This window comes from Enhydra lutris, unplaced genomic scaffold (assembly GCF_002288905.1).
Source record: "Enhydra lutris kenyoni isolate GAN:26980312 unplaced genomic scaffold, ASM228890v2 scaffoldscaffold29, whole genome shotgun sequence".
NCBI classification, from domain to species: Eukaryota; Metazoa; Chordata; class Mammalia; order Carnivora; family Mustelidae; genus Enhydra; species Enhydra lutris.
This window is the reverse complement of record NW_019154113.1, coordinates 6,341,086-6,364,710: the sequence shown is the minus strand read 5'-3', so window position 1 is coordinate 6,364,710 and position 23,625 is coordinate 6,341,086. Positions and strand designations below refer to the sequence as shown.

The following is a 23,625-nucleotide window of genomic DNA, read 5'->3' as shown; positions in this document are numbered from 1 at the left end:
TTTAGCTGAGAGAGAGAGAAAGTCTACAAGGCATTACAAATCCTGGAAGCTATGAATCAGGAAGTGGGAACTGGTTGGTGCTAAAATGGCCAGCCTGAAAATCCTGGCTCTTTTATGTAGTCGAGTCTCCAAGGCCAGGAATTTCAGAAATCTTAGGCATTTTTGCATTATTTTCTGAATCTTGAAAGAGCTGAGACTTGAGAGAGAAAGGCCAGAGAAAATTAACCAGTAAGTAAGCCCCTAGCCTCTGGCTTCATGCCCCAACCACCACGCATACCTTGCCCCCATAATTAAAGGCTCAGTGGGAACGCGCTGTCTATAAATGGGGTTTTGTTTAAGATGCTGCTAAGGGGTGGGGGGGTGAGAGACTCATGGTTTTGCACAGACAGAGCCTGCCTCCACGCCTCAGCCTCCTCATTCCTGCCCCGTGGTGAACCTTCGGAAGGCTCGGGATGGTAAATGGCTCTCATCTCAGAACAGCCGCCAGATGATTAAAAATAATGGTCACTTTTGTTTTCGGGGGAGAGACACCACCGGATGGATCCTGCTACATCTCAGTAAAATCCAGAGGTCCGTGGAACGAAACTACATGAGTGCGTTCAGCCCTGAAGATTGGAGGGGATGCTGCTCTCGTTTTAGATCACCTGTTTCTAACGGGAGCTCGAGGAACAGCATGGAGCTCGCTTTCTACAAAGGCTGCATTTGCATCAACCTGAGACACTCCGCGAATGTCCGCGCAGGAGTTTTATTACGCTGATCAAGGGAGACGCGAGCACCGCCGTCCTTCTTCCAAAAGTAATAACAACTCAATCAGAAACTCATTCCTGTTCCAAAGTCCTAACAATCTGAACAGCAGAAAGCTACCAGAGCTTGTAAAATATTCCCAATTATTTTCTATAGATATCAAACATAGCACCTCTACCAGCAAATTATATTAGATGACAGGTTTTTAAAAATGTTCATCTAGGTGGAAAGCAATGGGAAAAAAAGAAGGAAATAAAGTCGTTTCCACTTGCTCCTGTCAGATACTATCATTTGGGAGGGCTTATTTTTTTTTTTCTCCCAGACATCCCCATAAGTAAACGCGACACAATCAAGCAAGAAAATACAAACTGGAATGTGCAGAATGAGGACCTGCACAGATACACCAGGAAGGGACCACGGAGGACCCCCGGACCCCTCATGTCCTCCACCCGACGTTCACCACAACCTCCCCAAAAAGACTCTGGGTTATTTCACGAAGACCACTAGCCTCCAGTTTATAGGATTTTAATATAGCATCAGTAAGAGAACCAATCTTTAATAAACTGTTTTTGCCCTCAGGGAACAAGCATATTCCTTAACCTGGCCCCTGAGGACCCCCCAAATCGCTCCCAATTTACCAGCCCCACCCCCTTCCCCACTACTACCTCCATAAACCTTCCTCTTCCTCTTCTGCCTTCTTCAAGCCCTAACCCCTGACCTCAAGTCCTGACCTCAGCCCACCCCCACAGGCAGGAAAATCCTTCTGGTCCTCCAGCCACCTCCGTGAAGCCCCCAGGATCCCTTCGGCGTTGGGATCTCTTCCCCACCTTCCACAGCCCTTCCCCAGCGCGCTCATTCTGTTCTCATCCATAAAAGGGTCCTCACCCCAGCAGGCATGCTCTCCTTACCTTCCCAACTAAACCAGCTCTTTTTAAGGCGGGGGCTGCACTGTATGCCCATGGCTACCTCTAGCAGGTCCCTGAACATCCAGGCTCTCCAACCTGTCTCTCTCTTCAGCTCCAACAAAACCAGATTCTCCCTACCTAGCTCAGCTCGGCCTCTCTCGGGCCCCTGACCTGTGCCTCTACCTCGTCTGCTCTGCAGCACAAGCAACACCAAATCCTCCTCCTCTCTTGCTCATGGCAGCCGAGTCCCAGGGGTATCATCAGCCCGTGCTCCCACAGGCACCCTGGGCAGCACCAGTGGACATGACCCACCACCCCTGCCGGGAGCCAGAGCACCACTCTCTGCCCAGGGCAGCTTATTCCCCAGGCGGCCAACCTCCACGGCCACGGACACCCCCATGGCTGTCCCCTGCAGTCTGCACGCCTCCCTGGCAAGGCTGCTGAGGGGGCTGAGGAAAGGGGGGTGTGAGTGCCTTCCCGCTGCCCTCCAGAGAGTCGGGGTGGAGTTCCTGGACCCCAGAAAAAGGAGGGGGTCCCAGAGTTCCCGCTGCTATCCGGAGCCCGTCACACTCCACCCACACACGTCCCCCTCAAACTTTCTCAGCTGAGAAGAATCCACAGGACCAGCCACGCACATGTGACCCTCAGGACAACTTGGGGACCCAGACTAGGAAAAGGTGGCAAATCAGACACTCTATTCAGAGCCCAGGGCGGTAAAAAATAAATGAGTAAATAAAGGATCATGACTTCCTCGCAGTTAATTGACACACATTCACCGAATATTCAGACGGTAGTGGAGGTGAAGTTCAGGGAGGAAAGCAGCAGGGAAAACGTCCTGTGGGCTTAGGGCCCCTTTATTCCATCCGGCCCGTTTTCAGGCAGAGGAGGCTCCCAGAAGCACATTCAAAACGCTCCTTGCTGGTCTCAGGCCAGTGGGTAAAAGGGGCTAATGCTGCCCTAAGGAAACCCAGCCTGTGGGCGGCAACCCACACGCAGGGATCCTCGTGGGTAGAAGCCTTAAGATGGTCTTTATCTGTCTCTAAACTGCTTGCGGGATTAACAAGGCTGGATCGATACTGATTTTACTGTCATGGGAGTGACTCACCATTAAATCCTACCCAGCTTAAAACTCAGCTGTGAACAGAAACAAAACAACATAATAGCAGGGTCTGATTTAAAATAGCAAGTATGACTTGTAAACAGTTAATGCTTATAAACAATTAACAATCACCTCCCCAGCCTTCTGCATTTGCCGCCAAAGGAAGCTCCCACCAAGCTCGCTGAAGTGGGCGACTATCCTCCTCGGACCCCCTCTCGCCCCCCCAACCCACAGACCCTGGGGGCGTCGAGAGGAGCGCCTCTGAGCCGGATTCCATACATCCAACATGCGTGTGTGCACTAAGGAACGGAGCTTTCCAAAACCCAAAGCTAAGCTCTTCTGCAGTATCGTTCTCCTCCATGCAGCTACTGCGGAGTTTAAAAGCAGCAACTTCTTTGTCCAAAAGTGGGGGAAATGGGGTCATTTCCTGTGAGATTTCCCAGTAATTGTATTCCTCTCCAGTGGTATTCACTTGAAGAAAAGCACCAGGCTACACAGAAGACAAACCACACATTTCAAGCACTTGACCGGAGCCTCGAAAGGCCAGTGTGCTTAGTGCCATTCCGAAAACACGTGCTCTCAGGTACCAGACTCCGCAGAATTGTTCAAAATTGATCTGTAACCAATGCTCAAAATTGGCAGAGAATTTATAGGTAAACAGAGTCCTGGTCTTGAGAAGTCTCAGCCACAGCTCATTCCTCCGCCATTATACCAAAGCCCTAACCCCCAGTGGGATGGGAGTAGAAGGTGGGGTCTTGGTGAGGTGATTAGGATTAGATGAGGTCCTGAGGATGGGCCCCTATGATGAGGTGAGTGTCCTCAGAAGAAGAGAAAGACACTAGAACTCTCCATCTCCCTACCCCCACCATCTCTACCTCTCTCCCCCTCAACCACATGACCCTACAATGAAACGGCCATCTGTACAACAGGAAGGGGGCCCTCATCAGACACAGCATCTGCCAACACCTTGGTCTTGGACTTCCAGCCTCCAGACCTGGGAGAAATAAATGTCTGTTCTTTAAGCCATCTAGTCTATGGTAATTTATTATGGCAGCCCAAGCTGACACAGACCTTCCCACAGTTCTGGAAGGGGATGTGCTGCCAACCTGGGGTAAAGGCACCCCCTTGTCATGTGACAGCACTGCCCATTGAGGGGAAGAGCGGTCACATGGGCTTCTCAGGCTTGTTTCCGAGATGCAGGGAAAATGCCAGTCCAATGTCCAGACCCGGATGAGCCGTGGCGGCCGGCGTCCTCCCTCCCACAGGGCCCAGACCAAGAGGCTGCTCCACTGAGTGGAGGGAGAGAACTCCTCTTGTGGCCAGACAAGCTCAGCGACCTCCCAGTCTTGCTGGAATGCAGCAGGTCCAGGCCTGAGCCCTGACTCCTGGTTAAAGCAGAGGGTGATAGATAACTCAGTACAAAGAACCAGCCCCAAGAGCATCTGCTGAAATGGCGGGCGGCCAGACAGACCTCACCTTCGACACGCACCACACGCCCTGTGCCGTTCAGCAACATGCCCTTTGGAGCCTCAGTTTCTCCCTCTGCAAGGCGAAGGCTCTGGCTCTTCTCTTCTTTTGAGATGCTCCCATTTTTGCCCAAGGAGGTCAATCCCTGTTCTTGGGGGCTGCCTATGTAATGGGAGAGTCAGTGCCCAATTAAAAAATGGAGCTGTCAAAACAAATGAAAAACCTCCAGTGTAATCAGTGAGGGAACCAAATATCTAAACAAATCCCTCTTCTGGAAAAAAATAAGGAAATGAAAAGCAATTACGCGTCACATGGCTGATTAGCAATAAATTTCACTTGTGACTTGACGGCACCAAAGTCTGACTCCTGACTTACTTTCCCTGAAAGGAAAACATTATCTGCGATACTCTCTCATTATGAAAAACAAACCCATCCCTGGTGACTCAGCCCAAGTAGACTTTTTTTTTTTTTTTTTTTTTGATGAAGCCTTCCCTGACCTCACACATTCTCTACTATGCTCCCATAACACCTGCAACAGCCCCGGCTTGCCCCCTCCCACAGGGCCATTTGGGGCAGGAGCTAGTCTTCTCAAATCCGTCCCCTCTGCCCCACACTATCCCACATGGTGTATGCCCACAACGGAATCAATCAAGAAATAAGGTGTTTTTTCTATTGTAGTAAAATAAATGCAACATAAAATTCACCATTTTGACCATTTTTAAATGCACGAGTCAGTGCCTAAAAGTACATTCACACCGTTGCGTGACAACTACCACCACCCCCATCCACCACGGAACTCTTCATCAAAATTAAAACTCTTGGGAGTGCCTGGGTGGCTCAGTGGGTTCAAGCCTCTGCCTTCAGCTCAGGTTATGGTCTCAGGGTCCCGGGATCGGGCCCCGCATCGGGCTCTCTGCTCAGCAGGGAGCCTGCTTCCTCCTCTCTCCTGCCTGCCTTTCTGCCTACTTGTGATCTCTGTCAAATAAATAAATAAATAATCTAAAAAAAAAAAAGTTAAAAAAAAAAACAAAAACAAAAAACTAAAACTCTAAACCCATCAGAAACTAAGTTCCCATTTGCCGCTCCCCTCGGTCCCTGGCAACGGCCATTCTATTGTCTGTCTCTATAAATCCCACAACCCTCGGCACCTCATATGAGTGGAATGATATGGTGCTTGATTTTTCATGACTAGCTCATTTCACTTAGCAGGATGTCCTCAAACTTCATCCAAGCTATAGCCTGTGTCTGAAGCTCCTTCCTTTTTAAGGCTGCATAATATTCCATTGTGTGTACACACCACATTCTGTTTAACCATTCAAGCACTGACAGACACTCGGGTCCCTTCCACCTTTTGGCCACTGCAAATTGTTATCTGCTGCTGTGAACATGGCTACACAACCATCTATTCAGCTCTATGCTTTCAATTCTTCGGGGTATATACTAAAGTAAGGTTGCTGGATAAGACTACAATTCCACATTTAATCTTTTGAGGAACCGCCATAAGGTTTTCTGGTGACTACAGCCTTTCCATGCCCAGCAGCAAGGCACAAGGGTTCCCATTTCTTCACATCCCTGCCAACACTTGCTATTTTCAATTTTTTGGGAATCGTTGCCCTAATGGGTGTGAAGTGGTCTTTCATTGAGGCTTTGATTTGCATTTCCCTAATGACGAAGTAATGTTGAGCATCTTTTCATGTGCTTATAAGAAGTAAGTTTTAAACCAAAGGAATTAACTGCTCCTCCCCAGAGAGCTCTTCTCACAAAAGAAAAGCACCGTCACTTACCTTGAGTTCATAAGGTTGATTAAGTGGTTTGGATTCACAATACATTTCCCTTGGAAATATCACCATTAGGTGATGCCCTCCTAGCAACACTGCCCAAACCCACCTAATGAACTCTTGAAAGAAGACTATGCCTTAATCCCAATCCTGGGAAGTGGAGACCCTGTATGACCCAAGGATGTGGAGCAAGAGGGCAGCTCCTTCTCACTGTCCCAGAGGAAGGTTCTCCAGCAAAACATTTACTAGCCGGGGGCCATTTCTTCTCTTTATTCTTTTTCTTTTTCTTTTTCTTTTTTTAAGAGAGAGAGAGCACATGAGCAAGTGAGCAGGAGGAGGGACAAAGGGAGAGAGAGAATCTTAAGCAGACTCCATGCTCAACATGGAGCCCGACACAGGGCTCGATCTGAGACCTGAGATTATGACCTGAGCTGAAATCAAGAGCTGGATGCTTAACCGACTGAGCCACCCAGGCGCCCCACCAGGTGCCATTTCTGCAGCTGGCTTCCCACCCCCCTGACTAAAGCTTCCTCTGGAAGTCCCCGGCCCCAGACTCTGGGGACTCCCATCTCTGCAAGCAGCCTTCGACCAATAAGGAGCACAGATTCTCAATTTTCTCCACTTTCAATCTAAAATATTTTAATTCATTTTTCTGGATATGTACAATCATGCTTTTCAGACCCTGTGCCCTAAATTTTGCCTGGGGATGGCACTCTGGCCCCAACTACTCATGCCGTTGACCAGGCAGATCTGGTTCTTTCCTAGAAGGCCACTGGCCCCCTAGTTACCTGGCTCTCCCTGAGGCAGGGAGAGTGCTGGGAAGTACACCATTCACACTACCATGTGAATGACTTGTTTCTGTCATTAAGCCCAACACATGAGCTTTTGGGGGATCCAAATTATCCCTCTCCTGGAGGAGAATGTTTCATGACCTTCCACAGAAGCAGAGGGTTACCAGGAAGGGCGAGAAACTCAAGGGAGGGAGGCACATTTCCCAGAGACAGAGAGGCTAGACAGCATACTTCTGAAACACCTCTAGATGTAACAAAATGAATGTGAAGGTCAGAAAAGGCAAACATAGTTAAGAGCAAAACACAGAAATCAGACACACCCAGGAAGGCATCGATTTTGAGTAAACAACATCTAATGTGTAAATCCTCCATCCTTAATGACAGTAACTCCTAATGGTCACGGTAGACACGCCGTTCTAAGGGACTGATGTGTATTCATTTATGAACACTTGTAACCATCCTCTGAGATGGGCCTCCTTATCATCTCCCATTTTACAGATGAGAAAGCTGAGGCAGAGATGGCAAACCAGGTGTCCCAGGAACAGCACAGCTGTAGACTCCTTTGGAGAGGTTCCGGGCTCTAATTCAAAACTCGAAATGGAACCTGGACTATCCAGCACGACTGGGGCAGACAGCATCTGGGAGATGGCAGAAGGCCCGCTTTCCAGATGAAGAAAACACAGACCAGTTAAGATACTTGGCTCTACTTGCTCAAACAGGCAGAAGATGATTTAAAATTCAGAATTCACTATCCTGATAGCAGAAAAGTAACGCACAGTCCCCCGGGCCACATGATGTCACCCTCCCAGGAAGCCTCTTGCTTTACTGCATTTTGCCATGTTATTTGTCCGGTGAAAACAGTTTCGGCCGTAGAACAAGAAGCACAAGTCTCCACGCACCAAGTGTGGGCTAAGGGCTGGCGGTTGCTTCTCATCGAGAACTACAATGTGCCCAGTCGAGTTAAAAACATAAATCAATAGGAGTTAAAAAGCACCAGTAGCAAAGCCCAGACCTGGACACAAAGTTGGCATCCTCCTTCAAACAAATCAACAAATCATTCCTCTTTCCTCTCAGCCTGGGCAGTGGGGGTTGGAAACAGACCCGCAAGATCTGCCAGCACTGCGGGGGGGTCGGGGTGAGGGCAGGTGGACGGGTACGGGGGGGGGGGTAGAGGCCCCTCCCTGTCTCAGGTCTACCCGACCCAGCGCAGATGGGGACGAGGGCCCTCTCTCACCTGGCTTCCCTTAGAAAGTCAGAAAGCAGGGTCCTTGGTGGTGAACATGAGAGGGCTAACCTGGAAAGGTTTCCCTTTGAGAGGAGTCTGGTAGGACTCTCACAGTTGCAGCACTGGTCCTTGACCTTACCAGGTACCCCTGAGGCCCCTGATGAAGGTAAGGGCTCCTCCATGGGAGCTTTTCTGAAGTCCAGGGAGGCAGTTTCCAAAGGGCTCAGCTGTGTCAACTGCCTCACTGGAGGGTGCTCCTCCAGGGGGTCTTCCTTCACTGGAGGCTGTTCCTCCAGGGGTCTCCCTCACTGGAGGCTGCTCCTCCGGGGGTCTCCCTCACTGGAGGCTGCTCTTCCGGGGGTCTCCCTCACTGGAGGCTGCTCCTCCAGGGGTCTCCCTTACTGGAGGCTGCTCCTCTGGGGGTCTCCCTCATCTACACCTTCACTGGTCCCCACCAACCCTGACCCCATCAAGAGGCCAGAGCAGCCTCCCCAGCACCCTTCCACCAGTCCGCTCCACTGCTCAAAAGGTTTCAAAGTTCCCCACTCTCTACCCATCACTGAGTCCCTTCTCAGGTGCCCGTGGTTCTAAGGACCAGGTCCACCCCCTCAGCGTGCACCGCCACCACAACCCACACAGGCCCTCCCCTCCTAGGGTGCTATCCCCTGGAACCCTGAGTCAGACTCCCTGAAGCCCTCTCAGGTTCCTCAGCAGCTCAACGACCCCCACCCCTACAGCTCACACACTTCTCCACCGCCTTCATCAGCTGCCATAATTAAGCAGTGAACACATGTACCTGGGACCGTTCACCAGAATCTGATGGTCCCTAACTGGAGAGTAAGCCCTTGAGGAGAGAGAAAGTAGTACACATTTTCCATATGCTCTCAGAGAAGCTGAGGTCATTGGAGGCCTTGATGTCAAAAAACAGGGCTTTGTAACCTCCCCACAGCCCACCTTGTACCTCTCTTCTTTTTCTTTGTTAAAGATTTATTTGAGAGCACGCGCAAGCGGGTGCAGGGGGAGGAACAGAGGGAGAGAGACAGAGTCCACACTGAGAGTGGAGCCCAGTGCAGGGCTCAGTCCCATGACCCTGAGATCATGACCTGAGCTGAAGCCAAGAACCACGTGCTTAACCCACTGAGCCATATCGGAGCCCCCCCCGCCCCCGCTCCCACCGCCGCCCTCCTCTTTAGATGGAACATAACCTTGAATGTAAGGATCCATGGGAGCCAGTTGGATTGACTTAAAGACAACTTCTCTTGTGGCTCAGAGATGCAGCCTGTTAGTGGTTATAGAGGCTGAGCTGAGGCTCAAACTTAATGAGTTAAAAACTGCACAGGGGGGGCACCTGGGTAGCTCAGTGGGTTAAGCCTCTGCCTTCGGCTCAGGTCATGATCTCAGGGTCCTGGGATCGAGCCCCGCATCGGGCTCTCTGCTCAGCAGGGAGTCTGCTTCCCCTTCTCTCTCTGTCTGCCTCTCTGCCTACTTGTAATCTCTGTTTCTCTCTGTCAAATAAATAAATAAAATCTTTAAAAAAAAAAACAACTGACGGGACAGAAGGGAAAGGAGGTCCAGCCTTGAGTAACGGTGCCTGAGGCACTCGGGAGCCCCAGAGAAAGGCCAGCGGGGGCAGCCATGGCATATGGAAATGACAGATAAAAACATGCCTTTGTTGGATGTTTTCGACCTGCTGGTTCTGCTGGGCATCTCAGCTACGTTAGTGCTAATCCTCATAGCATCCCAAACGTCCCAAGCTACAGAGGCGAACACAGACACCCGTAGCTCCCTTCCCCAGATACCTCCCTGCATCAGAGAGAGAGAAGCAGCGAGGTGTGTCAGGAGACGGGGCTTCAAAGGCAGTGCTCCGGACACACAAACCCCACTGACACGGGCAGATGAAAGGCAGGCGCTGTACCAGCTTGTCCAGCTGAGCTCACATTCACGCTGTTGAACATTCACATGGCATTTTACAAGACACTTCTTTTTTTTAAAACAAGGTATGCTCGAAATTAACATGCCAGGTTCAAATGATTATGTTTACATTTTCCGTAAGAAATATCCCGCCTCACCGGTCTCCTCGGGAGCATGAAGCTGTTAAGGATAATTTCTTAGGTGTTAATTAGTTTCAGGAGTCCTCTTCATGCCGTCCTAGACAAGGAAACTTCCGGGGCCGGGGGTCAGGGAGCTGACTGCACCTTCACTGGTCCCACAGTGGGGTCAGTTAAAGGCCTTGGCCAAAAGCCCAAAAGGGGGCCCTCGAGGGATGAGGGGCCTTTACGATCAGCTGCCGTCCCCATCCGGATCCAAGGCAAAAGCTTACTGGCCTCGCCAAGAAATCAATGTAAGAAACGGAAGCAAATATCTGTTCGCAGTATTTCTGCTGGTTCCAACCAGACCTTCCAAAGAACTCCAGCTCTTTCTCCCTTGTGTCTTGGGATCTGAAGGCTAGAAAGGTCATGAGAATTGCCCCCGGCCTGCCCTGTGATTCAGGAGAGCGAGAGCAAGCAGCTGCAGAGGTGGCCCAAGACTCCACCCAGGTCCTCCACATCAGGCCAGGCCCGGACCACAACACCGCTGAGCCCAGCCGGACTGCCTGCCCTCAGTCAGGCACCCGGCACCACCAGGATGGCCCACTACCAGCAACTGGTGGCAATGAATGATTCACTAAATCCTATGTGCAGGGAACTCAGGGAACAAGGCCTCCCTCCACAGGGATGGGGCAGCCTTGCCACAGGGCTGGACTCACAAATAGCCTTTCCAGGAGTTTTAAGATTTTTGTTCACCTCAGTGTGCAAAAAGCCTGATGAAAGAAAGATTTTATTTTATTTTTTTAAGATTCAGTTATTTTTATTTGAGAGAGAAGGTGGGTGAGCAGGAGGGAGAGGGAGAGCCAATCTCAAGCAGACTCAATGCTGAGTGCAGAGCCTGATGTGGGGCTCTATCTCACCCCCCTGAGATCATGACCTGAGCCGAAACCAAGAGTTGGATGCTCAACTGACTGAGCCAGCCAGGTGCCCTGAAAGAATGATTTTAAAGATAATTTCATTGCTTTCAAGTTCTACATAGTAGGGACTAGCACGATAAAATGTTTCTGCTGGCAGAGCTATAATGAAAAGACAACGATAAATTTGTTGTAAAAGAGTCCTTCCAAGTGAATGAGAAGGGGAGGTGGGCGGGGGTTTACCCTCCTAAGAAGTCTTCTGTTTGAGGTCTTCCTATGTGCCAGGCACTGGGCCATTTCCAGGAATTCAAAGATGACCAAGATACCATCTTTCCCATCCCCAGCCACTGGGAGAAACAGTATGGGGGCCATGTGCTAACAGAGCTACAGTCTCACAGGACCCCCTGGCATGCACAATCCAGGCCATCAGAGAAGGTGAAATTGTAGCTAGTGCTTCACAAAGTTTTCCAGAGGGCAAATTGGTAACATAGTTGTTTTAAGCAAAGGGGATTCCACATGCCAAGGCAGAGACATCAATGTGTACAGCCTATTTGAAAAAGAGCTGAAGGAGTGGTTGGAAACATGAAACTTCTGAGACAATGGCACATGGCAGTTCTGAGAGCCCAGGAAATGATTTCCAAATTAAAAATAATAAAAAGCAATCATGGGGAAACACATCTAAAACGTTCAAGGTGTAAAGGGGGAATAACCATGTATATACTAAGTGTCGTCTCAATTAAAGAAGTGAGAAAGTGGATTCTCAAAATACCCCAAAAAGCATGAAACCAAATACAGAAAAATACCTAACAAACTATATATGATGTAAGACCTAACACCGGTGACCAAGTGTCTGTTCTCCATTAGGAATTCTGACTGGTGAACATCCTAACAGACTTAAAATTGCCCAAGGCAACACCTGTAAGAATGATAATTAAAGTGTTACCACATATTTCAATAGCGCACTGGGAAGTAAATCTTGCTTTATTTTTCCAAACGCATTAGTAGGGTTTTTTTTTAACCCTCTAATCACGAAAGAAATATTTTAGAACTTTTTATTTATTAAAGTCCTGTAGAAACATCTTCAATCCTGAATTGTGAAACGTACGCTAGATACAACAATTCTGCCAAAATTGTTTCCATCACTTAGGAAGGCCCTAATTGTAGCTCATTCTTAAAGGAGTCAGCTGACACCATTCGGCAATCTTAGTCCAAAACCATATCCCAGTGGTTTCTAGAGAAGCCTGCAGTCCCCACATTTTCCTGCAATCGGTTCCCAGGAACCAAGCCAGAAGGCGAAATCTAAGGGATGGGGATGATGGGGGTGGTGTCTGGAGGGAGGAGGCGATTGCTATCTCCATCCTTGGGGCCACAGCTCGCTTAAATCAGCCACCAAACAGGCTGAATTTCCTTTCTGACCACTAGGTGTCGCCTACGCATTAGTGAGGTGGGCAAAACACACACGGGACACTTCAAAGGCACTGGTAGAAATGGACAACTGGCAGAATGACGGGAGAAAGCATAATGAAAAGATCCTTGAAGTCAAAGGTGAACTACAGCGGTTTAGCACCGTTTGCTGAAAAAAGGTAAATCGTACCACTGAGCTTTAATGAGCCAAATGCATCTTGTCAAGCACTTTAACAAAATTATGTTTTATTGTAGAACATTTATTAAGCCCCTACTCTAGGTCAGGCTTTATATCCATCACATATAAATGACACGGGCAGTCCGGTATCTAGTGTGTCCTATATTTCCGGCACTATCCAAACAAACCCCGTGTTTAAGAATGTCCCATCCAAAAGAGCAGTAACAAGCTGAAGTTTGAGGGACTGAGTACATGTCAGCCTCTGTTCTAAGTCCTTGACACAGGTCACTTAATTTTTATAAAAAATGAAGTAAGTTGGGGCGCCTGGGTGGCTCGGTGGGTTAAGGCCTCTGCCTTCGGCTCGGGTCATGGTCCCGGGGTCCTGGGATCGAGCCCCGCGTCGGGCTCTCTGCTCGGCGGGGAGCCTGCTTCCTCCTCACTCTCTCTCCCTGCCTCTCTGCCTACTTGTGATCTCTGCCTGTCAAATAAATAAATTAATTAATTAAAAAAATTTAGTAAGCATGTTCTACTAAAATGACCGTTTCACAGACAAGGAAACTGAGACACAGGAAAATTAAGGAATTGGCCTGGGATCTTAGCTACTGAGGAGCTGAGATTTCATGTAGGCTCACTGGCTCCCCTGCTCCCTACAGCCTCATACAATGACCACAGCTCAGGTACAAGACAAAACAAATCACCACTGTAAACCAGCACGGTAGTGGTTATGAACTCAAAAGGAGTAAGGGGAGAGTTAGGTCTACAGAAGTGACAGTAATCTGGAAAGCTTCATGAAAGAAGCGGACTCTGAGTTAGAAATGAAAAGACATCATCTCAGACCTATCAAAACCACAGAAAGGTATTAGGGGAAATTAATTCCACCTTTAGATAGCTAACACCCATGGGGCGCCTGGGTGGCTCAGTTGGTTAAGTGTCTGCCTTCAGCTCAAATCATGATCCCGGGGTCCGGGGATCAAGCCCCATGTTGGGCTCCCTGCTCTGTGGGGAGTCTGCTTCTCCCTCTCCCTACACGCCCCCCCCCCACATGCTCGCAAGCTCTTTAGATTGCTACCATCCTGTCCCTACTTTAGATATCTGAAACCTAGAAGTTTCTAAAAATAAAAAACTCCATCCCCCCAATTTTTCTGACTTTAGGTTTCCATATATATTAGAAAATGTTTTTATGTTGTTGTTTAATGAGAAAAGGAGAAAACCTCCCCAATTATTTTAAGTGTCTACATTTCTGTTGAGACTTGGAAAAAAATAACTTGTTCAGGGCCAAATACCTAACTGGCAGCAAAGGAGAAACCAGGACCAGGTGACTCTGCTGTGCTCTAAAGCCCCTCCCACTCTTCAGTATGGGGAGGAGGGGGGATAGCAGAGCAACAAAAAAGGAAAAACATTCCAGACCATGAACACAGCAGGAACAAAACCACCCAGATGGGAATGGCACTGTTCAATAACCACAGAGCTGAAGCGTGGGTGCTGGGGAGTGCTGGGAATTAACATAGGATCCCTACAGTTGAGTCTAAGAATGTATCACAGCCCAGTATGAGGAGCCCTGCACTTGATTCTTGAACTACAATGCAGCACCACAAAAGGCACATGAAGAAGATTTGAGGTTGGCCAATCCATCAAACCAGGGAGAGAGCCCAGGAGCAAAGTGGCCAAAACAGCTCAGAGGCCCCCTGAGCATCTCCTCGGAGAGATGACACAGGCCTGGCCTGGACCAGAGTGGAGCCAGAATCAGGAGCAAATCTGAATGATTTCAAGGACTCAGTGAGGCAGAAAGGAAACAGTCAATTAACCAGCCTCCCCAGAAAAGAATGGGTTGTCGAACTAAAATTTAACTAGACATTCCATCCCGATCCGACATCCGTTGTTGGAAATCTTACTGAGGTGCATGTTAGAAAGCAAATCCCAAATCTATCTCCCAACCATGTAAAGCGATGATATCAAATGAATTTCCTGTAACCAAACGATACCATGTTGCAACCTAACATATGCCGTTTACTCATTATCCACAGAAATCAGACAACAGAGCAAAGGAACGCTGAACAGAGGCTCTTCCTCTGTCACTGGTCTCTTTGTTCATTTGTTTTCATGGCCCTCTGTGCTTCTCTTTCAAATCCTGCGTGTGTGAGCTTGTATATTATCCCACAATTACGAGACCCAGGAAAAAAAGAGGCAGAGAATAAATTCAAGACAACACAGATAAATTTGAGCCCATCTGATGATTTTACAATCTAAATAAAGCTAATGATTTAGAGACCTGTTTGCCAGGTGGCTGATGGACCTCACACCTTAGCTTTCTCTAGGCTTCCTACTTTTTTCCAGGAAGTTATTAAAAGTCTCTCAGATACTTCAAATTTGGGAAAAATGGTTGTGCAGAAACTCATCTCTCCCTAATTACCATCAGACTTCTGTTCCTTAACTATTCACTAGAGCTATTAACTAAAATTTGCCTAACCCAAATTGGTGCTATCTCATTTACTTAGTCAAATATGTATTTCCAATGATCAGTTTGAGAGAGACAAACCACCCACTGACTGTATTTTTACAGGAGAGGACAAGCTGAAAGTATGCATCCAAAATATCTCAGGAAAATTTAAAAGTTCTGCTCTATAAAACATTTATGCTTTAAGACTGTCAAAATATATTTGTGCTTCCATGTCAAGAGTAATTTAAACAGCAGTATGCATACACCTGAATTACCAAACTGACAAATAATCCCAAAGCCGGTTTAAAGAAAGTTAGTGCCAGGTTAAAATGATAGTAGGCATACAGAGTATACAAGACAGAAACAATAACATATTTAAAGCTGTCAGAATTTGAATGGATGGATGGAAACACACGCACACACACAATTTTGAACAGCATTTTTATTATATAATTATTACTGAAGTAGATGCCTGTCTTGTTAAGGGGGCTAAGAGAGTGAGGAGTGAGATAAAAGAATAAAGTTTCGAGGCACCTGGGTGGCTTAGTGGGTTAAGCCGCTGCCTTCAGCTCAGGTCATGATCTCAGGGTCCTGGGATGGAGCCTGCATTGGGCTCTCTGCTCAGCAGGGGGCCTGCTTCTCCCAGCCCCCTGCCTGCCTCTCTGACTACTTGTGTTCTGTCAAATAAATAAATAAAATCTTAAAAAATAATAATAATAATAATAAAGTTTCAACCATCCCCCCAACCCCTGCCCACCACCAAGAACCTTCTGGACCAGGAATAGAATACTTCTAAAGTCTTTAAATATATATATATTTTTTAAATCCAGACTATTATAATGTAAGCAATTTAAGAAAAGCATGGCTCTCAGAGTAGTATTTGGTGGCACCAGTCACATGCATCCCCATGAGGCTAAGCCACCAAACTATTTCAAATAAGAAAGTATGAGCACCAAGACCATCAGCCACCCTACGTGGGCAAAGTCACTCAGCTCCACAGATGTATCCACAGCAACTTACACAGTAAGCCAGCACCAGCACTACCCAAAGAGAGGATAAAGAGAATAAAGTCAGTCCCCACGTCCCTACTTACTTTTCCCAGGCATAAATAACAGCAACAGTACACTTTAAAAGTTACTATAAGCATAGGCATCCATCCCTCATCATAAAAGAAACTACTTTGTTATGTTCCAGTAAGACCCGAATAGCAACCTGTAAGTTAAAAAATTCTTTTAGTCAGGGCAAAAAAAAAAGAAAATGAAAGCCTTGCTTACTAGTTTCTTCAGGGTTCTAAATAAACACAGCGAGTGATTTCTATGGTTTGACTCTACCTTGAAAAGCATATGTAAAATATTTTATGGTATCAGAATGAATTTCTAAACTTAAAGACCTGAGTCCCGTAAGTGTTGTATGTTTTTACTGAAAAAGCTGAGGGAGGGGAATAAAAACTATTTCTCAATTCAAGAAATATCAATATTTCCTTAAGATTTTGAAATGAATCATTTCATAAGCCATAAGTGAAATTGGCATAATTGGAAAAAAAAAAAAAAGGTAAGGAAATCTTCAAAACTGATAGCTGGGATTTCACAACATGAGTAAAATGGACGCTTTCAAAGTTGAAAACAATCTAGTCTTCGGAAGTTCAAAAGTCTCAGAATCAGGGGCGCCTGGGTGGCTCAGTGGGTTAAAGCCTCTGCCTTCGGCTCAGGTCATGATCTCAGGGTCCTGGGATCGAGCCCCGCATCGGGCTCTCTGCTCAGTGGGGAGCCTGCTTTCCCCCTCTCTCCCTGCCTGCCTCTCTGCCTACTTGTGATCTCTCTCTGTCAAATAAATAAATAAAATCTTTAAAAAAAAAAAAAAGTCTCAGAATCAAAGATACTGTTACTATTTTGAGTCCAGAAAAGGCCATCGCAATTTAACAAAAGAAACAAACTTCTTCTTGCCAAGGGAATATGCATCTATCGCCATAACAACTTAACTTGTTTTTCAAGATCCTTTGTTTACTAATCATTTTATACCAAACATATGCCCTTTTCTCAGAACAAATCAGTTTTTTACCGGTCCTTGGAGGTGGGAGGGGGAGGGTAATACATATCTCAGAGTTTTAATCTTTCCAAATACTGAAAATTAGTTATGCTCCCCAAATGTCAACAAGTCTCAATGTGCACAAACATCAGGACTGTTGCACGTACCACACCCCATCCACCTCAAGTTTAAGCCAGATCATATCTTTACAAGTAACAGGAAAACCTCCTCTTGATAATCTGAAGCCAAACACCATATTTTCAAGGGTTGGGGCGGGGGGGGGGGGGGGTCAGAGGGCTTCATTCATTATTCACTTTGTTGTCTTTAGGGTGTTCAAAATTTTCCTGCCGAACATCTCAGAGAAATCTAGAAACAATATCCCAAGAGTGTGCGCAACCATTATTTATTTAGCACAATCGAGAGGAGGGCATCTCTTGGACTCAGATAGCACCGGTCACAGGTTGGCTAAGAAAAGCTATTCAAAGCAAGTTGGCCGGCAGGCACAGATGCCCCTTCGTGGATTTTTTTTTTTTAATAAGTTTTGAAAACAAATCGCAATAAATCACAACCCAGAGAGAAACATGGCTTCTACTTTTTAGGATTAAAAAAATTTTTTTTCAAGATTTAATTGCCTCCTCAATCTTCTTCTCACCCCTTCACACCCTTAAAAACAGCGAGTTCTTTTAAATCATAAAGCCTTACAATTTAGAAAGTGTCCTGATAATTTCCAGAAAGCTAAGCAATGTGTAAATCCAGAACGGTTTTGAAGTAAGTTTCATCTTCCTTACAACTCAAAACGTGCTGTGCAACATTCATGTACACACCTGTAACTCCTAAAGTTTTGGCAAAAGGTAAAGGCAACAATCCATACTTTTAATCACAATTGTCATAACCAATGTTCTCGAAAAGCAGAGAGGCTGAGCAAAGATGGGTGAATGTGTCCTGTGTCATGGCCCGCTGTGCCACTGCAGTAGGGGGTAGTATGGTAAGGTGGCAAAAATGGTACAATACAGGCCTTGAGAAGATTCAGCAACACTGGTTAACTTCATATTTGAAGCCTATAGAAATGTTTTTAAAGAGCCTTTAAAATGCTGTTTGCTGTCCATTTGATTTGAAAACAGCCTATCCTGTGTCGTGTCTAAAAAAGATCTGAATATCCAAGCAACTTTGTTTCATGCAGGAGCTTATAAAATGCCCCAAGGACAAAAGCAAAGTCCTCTCTGCTTACACACCGCCTAGCACAGGGTCCAGCTTTCATACAGAAGGTGCCCAATAAGTGCTGGCTGAATTCAGCTGCTTCTCGCAGCACATTCTCAGGAAACAAATGAAGCCAGACTTAAAAGGAAGCTACTGTCCCTTGGGGTCTCCCCTTGGCAAAACTCTAAGGCAACAAGTGAAAATGATACAGCTGATTTTCATTAGGGCCCTGATCTTGCAACAATAAGGACAGGAAACATTTTTATTAGTAAACTAAGCCTTAGACAAAGACCAAAAACAAATGTAAACAACAATTATTCTCTATGCCTTTTCCTGTTAAAAGGCCAAGGTAAACCTGGAAAAAGGCATAACAGTTAAAAAACAAAAATGCCTCTGCTATATTTGTAAACCTTTTGTTCCATGAGAAATCTGAAATTTTAAAAAATTGCTGTATGCCTGCAACCACCGCTATCTCTTACAAAGATGGTGTTTCCTGCTCAGATTCTAGAGCTCTTTAAAAAAAATAAAATGAGCATCAAAGAAAAAAACCACCACATTCATCCTCAGTCTTTACTACCAGAGTAGTTAATCTGGGGTGTCCAAAATAGAAAGTGGAAAGTCTTTCCCACCTTAAAACATACATTATTTCTTTGTTAGAAAACACATGTAAGAAAACTGGAAATAACAAAAACCCATCCAGACTCGGCTCCTAAACTTTGATCTTGGAAAAACCAACTTCACTTCAGATGCAGTGAAGGATTTTACTGTCACAAATCTTTCACTAGCATTGGTGTTTTTGGTTTTTTTTTGTTTGTTTGTTTTAATCCAAGCCCTAATCCTTAATTTGAGCTATGTGGAACCAAGATTTTTTTTCCCCCTTGTCCATTTCTCCTGTGACGTTGAATCCCTGCTGCTCAACACAGAACCTCAACCTGAATCTGTTGTACTGCTTGCTTATAGGCATGGATCTGAAGAACTCCACAAATAAAAAAGAGACAGACACCAACCTGCCAGACAAATTTACTAATTTTAATCTAATCTCTACGTTCAAAGGAACAGAATGCATTCTTGTCAACCTTCACATAGCTCTTACAAAAAACACAACAGGTTTACTGGGATGTAATTCACATGCCATAGAAGTCACTAATTTAAAGCGTACAATTCAATGGTTTTTAGTACCTTCAGAGTCGTACAGCCATCACCACAATCTAATTTTAGAACATTTTCATCACCCCCCAAAGAAACCCCATACCCATTAACAGTCACTCCCTGTTCCCTCCTCCCCACCCCCTTCACAACCACTAATCTGCTTTCAGTCTCTACGGATTTGCTTATTCTGGACCTCATATAAATGGAATCATACAATATGTGGTCTTTTGTGACTGACGCCTTTCACTCAGAACTTTGTTTTTAAGGTTCTTCCAGTCAACCTTAGCATACTTCTTAAGGCTGGATTTTTCTAATCCTTCTGACAAATCAAACATATAACCTTTTAAACTTCAAATCCTGACCCACACCCCATCCCTCCTCAAAAGTACCATTTACTTGCTAGTTCCCTCTAGAGAGTCTAAACTATAATTTGCTATTTAGGTTCTTTCCCAACTTCTTATTCTGGGCTCTTCCTCTGGTAATAAAACGCCAACTTCTTTAAACACCAACCTTTCATATACCTATATTTCTCTGACAATAGGACATGGCTGTGCCTAGGGCAGAAAGATGACTGAGTCCTTTTAATGAGATGGCCACAGTATGTTTGAAGTGCGTATGGGTTTTGAAAAAGAAGAGGAAAGAGAAACCCTCAGATGATCTATCACTCATAACTTCCATGAACCCCTTATTTAGATGCTCTGTTCACATACTGATACAGACACATGTGAAGGAGTTCATCTGCCTCAACAGCTTCTACATAGTCTAAGATTTGAAAGAAAATCACCCTACTGCTGTAGGTTTCAGTATTCAAAGAATAAACACTAATCCTTAAATATGCCAACACAATAGGAACCAACCCCATCCCAATTTTTATCGCTATACTAGAGAGCCAAAAGAATTACCCATCTCTGATTGGATTCAGTAGTTTATTTCCATCAGAATTAAGTCTTCTAGCACTTTTCTAACAAAGAAAAAACACATGTTAACACTGAGTTTATCATTTTCTCCTGAAAACTTCAGAGCTGTGGGAAGGAGCGGACAGGGAGTGAGGACTTCCACAAACCAAATCAGGAGTCAGGGTGCCTTCTGGCCATCCGTCAGTTTTTCAGGAACCAACAATTTTGGAGGGATCCCTGAGAAAAACTTTGGTCTCTCGGTATCATGAAAAATGTCCCTTCTCCTCCTGTTTTCTCAAGAAAGAGCTGCCTTTCAGAAAGAGTATTTTTCATGAAGATCGCTCCAAACAACAAGCCATCCTATTTTAAAATGCCCGACTCCTTCCTCAAGAAGCAAGGCCATCACCGCCGCGGTGAATTTCAGAACTTACTAACGTTAAATAATAAAACTAGAGGCATAACACACTTCAGTAGCATGCCATAAAAAATGGATTGGCTCTCCTGTGTCTTCTAAACTGAATTTTAACTTTTAGAGGCTAGGAAACCCTCTTCTGTCGTCCCCCCTCCCTCCCCATACCATCTGTAATCCTTAGAAGGGAGCCGAAAACCTTTCGTCCAATCCAGTGAGCTGGAAGTTTGGAAAACAAAGAGCAGGAGAGCTCAGATTTGTGGAAGGTCCGGCCTCAATCTACGACTTACTCCGGGTAGTAAACACTAATTCTTTAAAAATCTGCTCTTACTCCATCATGAACTCATTTCTTACAAGACACTTAAGAAGGGTTTGTTTACACAAACAGTCTTTCCGAATCGCCCCTGTGATGGGGCTAGACCGCCCCCCCCCCCCCGCCCCCCCATCCCCCCCCCCCACTCCTCAAGGCTCAGTCGTGATATTTTTTTTCAAAGTTAATTGGCACCACCTGCATACCCTCGGCAAACATTACTCACCAACACGCCCTCACCGTTCCCAGCCCCAGTTCTCCGACTGCATTTAAACTTTAATCGTGTTCAAATTACCCTACCATCGTGAATGTGCCAGTAAAGCATGCTTCGGTTTTTTGAGGATGTGAGCCCCCTCCCTCGCCTCCCTCCGTACACCGTGGGGCCCTAAATCCTCCCGCCCTCCGTCCTCGCGCTTCCCTACCCCTACCCGACGCTACCAAAACAAAAGCTATCAGATTGCAAGCGATAGCGAGCGCGGAGCGATATTGCTTATTAACTTTGTACAAAGGGAGTGCGGCATGTGGGGGAGGCAGAGTCACACAACTCCGGCCACAAACCCAAGGCGAGGGCTCTGCGCTCGCAAAACAAAACACCCTCCCGCCCACCGCCCCCGCTGCCGCAGACCCTGGCGCTCCTCAAACCGCGGCGCACGACACCTCTCGCCAGGGCCAGGCGCCTAGGTGTCCCTGAGCGGCCGTGTGGCGACAGCTAGAGCCAGCGTTGCGAGCACGTGTGTGGACATGCACGTCGACTCGGACCACACACCTACTCCTGCACAGTCGGACGCTGCCCGACCACCCCCTAGTCCCGCCAGGAGGAGAGGCATCTACAGGCGGATTGCAACTGGGTTGAAGAAAGTCCCAGAACCCTCTAAACTAGTGGCCCAGACGCGTTCCCGGGAAAAGCCTGACTGCTGTAGAGCCCCCGACCTTGCAGTTTTCCAGGGGCGGGGACTGCTAAGCGGGAACGTTCCCCTAACCCAAGCCGTGGGAAGCCCAAGCTGGGGGGTGGTGGGGGGCAGGTAACCCGCCGAAGATCGGGCGAAAGTGACGGGAAGGGAAAGGCCAGGATCCCAAAACGCCCGAGGGGCCAAGCGCGTTGGCGACACGAGGCCGCGCCGGGAGGTTTGGAAACGTGTCCTGGGGCTACGAGGCCTCTCCCCGGGCGCCTCGCCCTGGAACGCCACGGCCGGTGGGCTCCCCGATCCCCGCCCCCCGGGCACCGTATCTGCCCCAGCAGCCAGGGCCCCGCGCGGCCGCGGGAGCTGTCACCGCCGTCTGCGCGCCGCGCGGGGGCCAGCTTTCTGTGCGGAGTGGCCCGCGCGCCGGGAGGGGGGTGAGGTGTGGGTGGCGGGGCCCGGCCCGGCGCGAACTTCCCCGACGGATCCCAGAGCGGGCACGGCCGCGGGGGAACGAGCGCTGCCCGAGACAACCTGCCCGCGGAGCAGGACTCTCGGGACAGCGAAAGAGAAAGCCCCCGGGGCCCTTCCCGCACGAGGGTGCGCCGAGCCGGGGCCCCGGGGCCGCTCCAGCCTTCCGGCCGAGCCCCTCCGCACCCCGCCCCGCCACTCCCGAGCTCGGGGGCCCAACAGCTGCGGCGATGGCAACTCGGGTTTCGCAAACAGGGCGCAGCCCCTCGGAGGAAAAGTTCCCGCAGTGGCCGCGGGCGGCGGGCACATACTCACTTTCTCCACTCGTCGGCCAGAGCGAGAGCGCGGCGGAGAAAAACAGGAGCCCCCACAGCGAGGTCGGGGACCCTCCTCCGGAGCCAGACTTCATTCCTTTTATTTGGGACGAAATTCCCTTCTCTCAAAAAAAAAAAAAAAAAAAAAAGGAAAAAGGAAAAAAAAAAGGAAACAAGAAAGAAAAAGAAAACGGGAAAGAAAGTCTCAAACTCAGTCTTCGCCGCCTCCGAAAACAGGGCGACGGAAACAATACTCCAAAGGCGGCGCCGGCCGGGGACCCTCCGGGTGCGCGGGGCAGGCGGGCGGCGGCGCGGGGCGGCCCCTCAGCGCCGGCAGCCTCGGCCCAGGGCTCGGCGGAGTCGGGAACCCGAGGCGCGCCGGGGCGGGCTGTCGGCGTCGTCGGCCTCCATTTTCAAACCCAGAGAGGCAGGAGGGGGGGAAAACTGCACAGAAAGGGGGCAAAGCCCAAATTCGTCTCGGCGAAGAAAAACAAACGCGACCCCAGGCAGAGGGGGAGGCTGTCCGACACCCGAGCCTCCGCGGCTGGAGGGCGCGACGCAGTTCGCAAGATTGCCCCGAAGTCCGGGGCTCGGGCGAGGCCGGCCAGGGGGAGAAATGCGGAGTAAAAATGAATGAGCGGCTCCCCCTCCTCCTCCTCCTCCTCCGGGCTCCGCTCGCCGCCGCCTCCTCCCTCAGCGCCGCCGCCGCCGCCGCCGCCGCCGCGAGCTCCTTCCCAAATCCAGAACACACACAAAGCGGCGGGCCGGCCGCGCCGCGCTCAGCACTCCCGCCGCGCCGCCCGGGCTCCGCGCCGGCCCCCGCCCGGCCCCCGCCCGCCGCCGCCGGCTCCGCGCGCGGGGGCTCCGGCTCGCTGAAGGTCAAAGCCGAGGCGCGCAACGCGCCGTGGAGCTCCCCTCGCGCGGGAGGGGCGTGGAGGGCCCGGGGAGCGGGGCCGAGGGTCTGCAAGCGCCGGGCACGGGCGCGC

At 48.3% G+C, this 23,625-nt stretch overlaps 1 protein-coding gene across 1 annotated transcript in view; it reads right to left on the bottom strand.

The window, feature by feature from the left end:
• Positions 1 to 22,782, bottom strand: part of LOC111152643 (insulin like growth factor 1 receptor) — a 293,795-nt gene extending 271,013 nt beyond the window's left edge. The window contains exon 1 of the mRNA XM_022511183.1: positions 22,641 to 22,782. Within this exon, the coding sequence (XP_022366891.1) occupies positions 22,641 to 22,734 (94 nt within the window). The 5' untranslated portion in view covers positions 22,735 to 22,782. The remainder of the gene's footprint in view (positions 1 to 22,640) is intronic.
• Between the last annotated feature and the right edge of the window lie 843 nt (positions 22,783 to 23,625).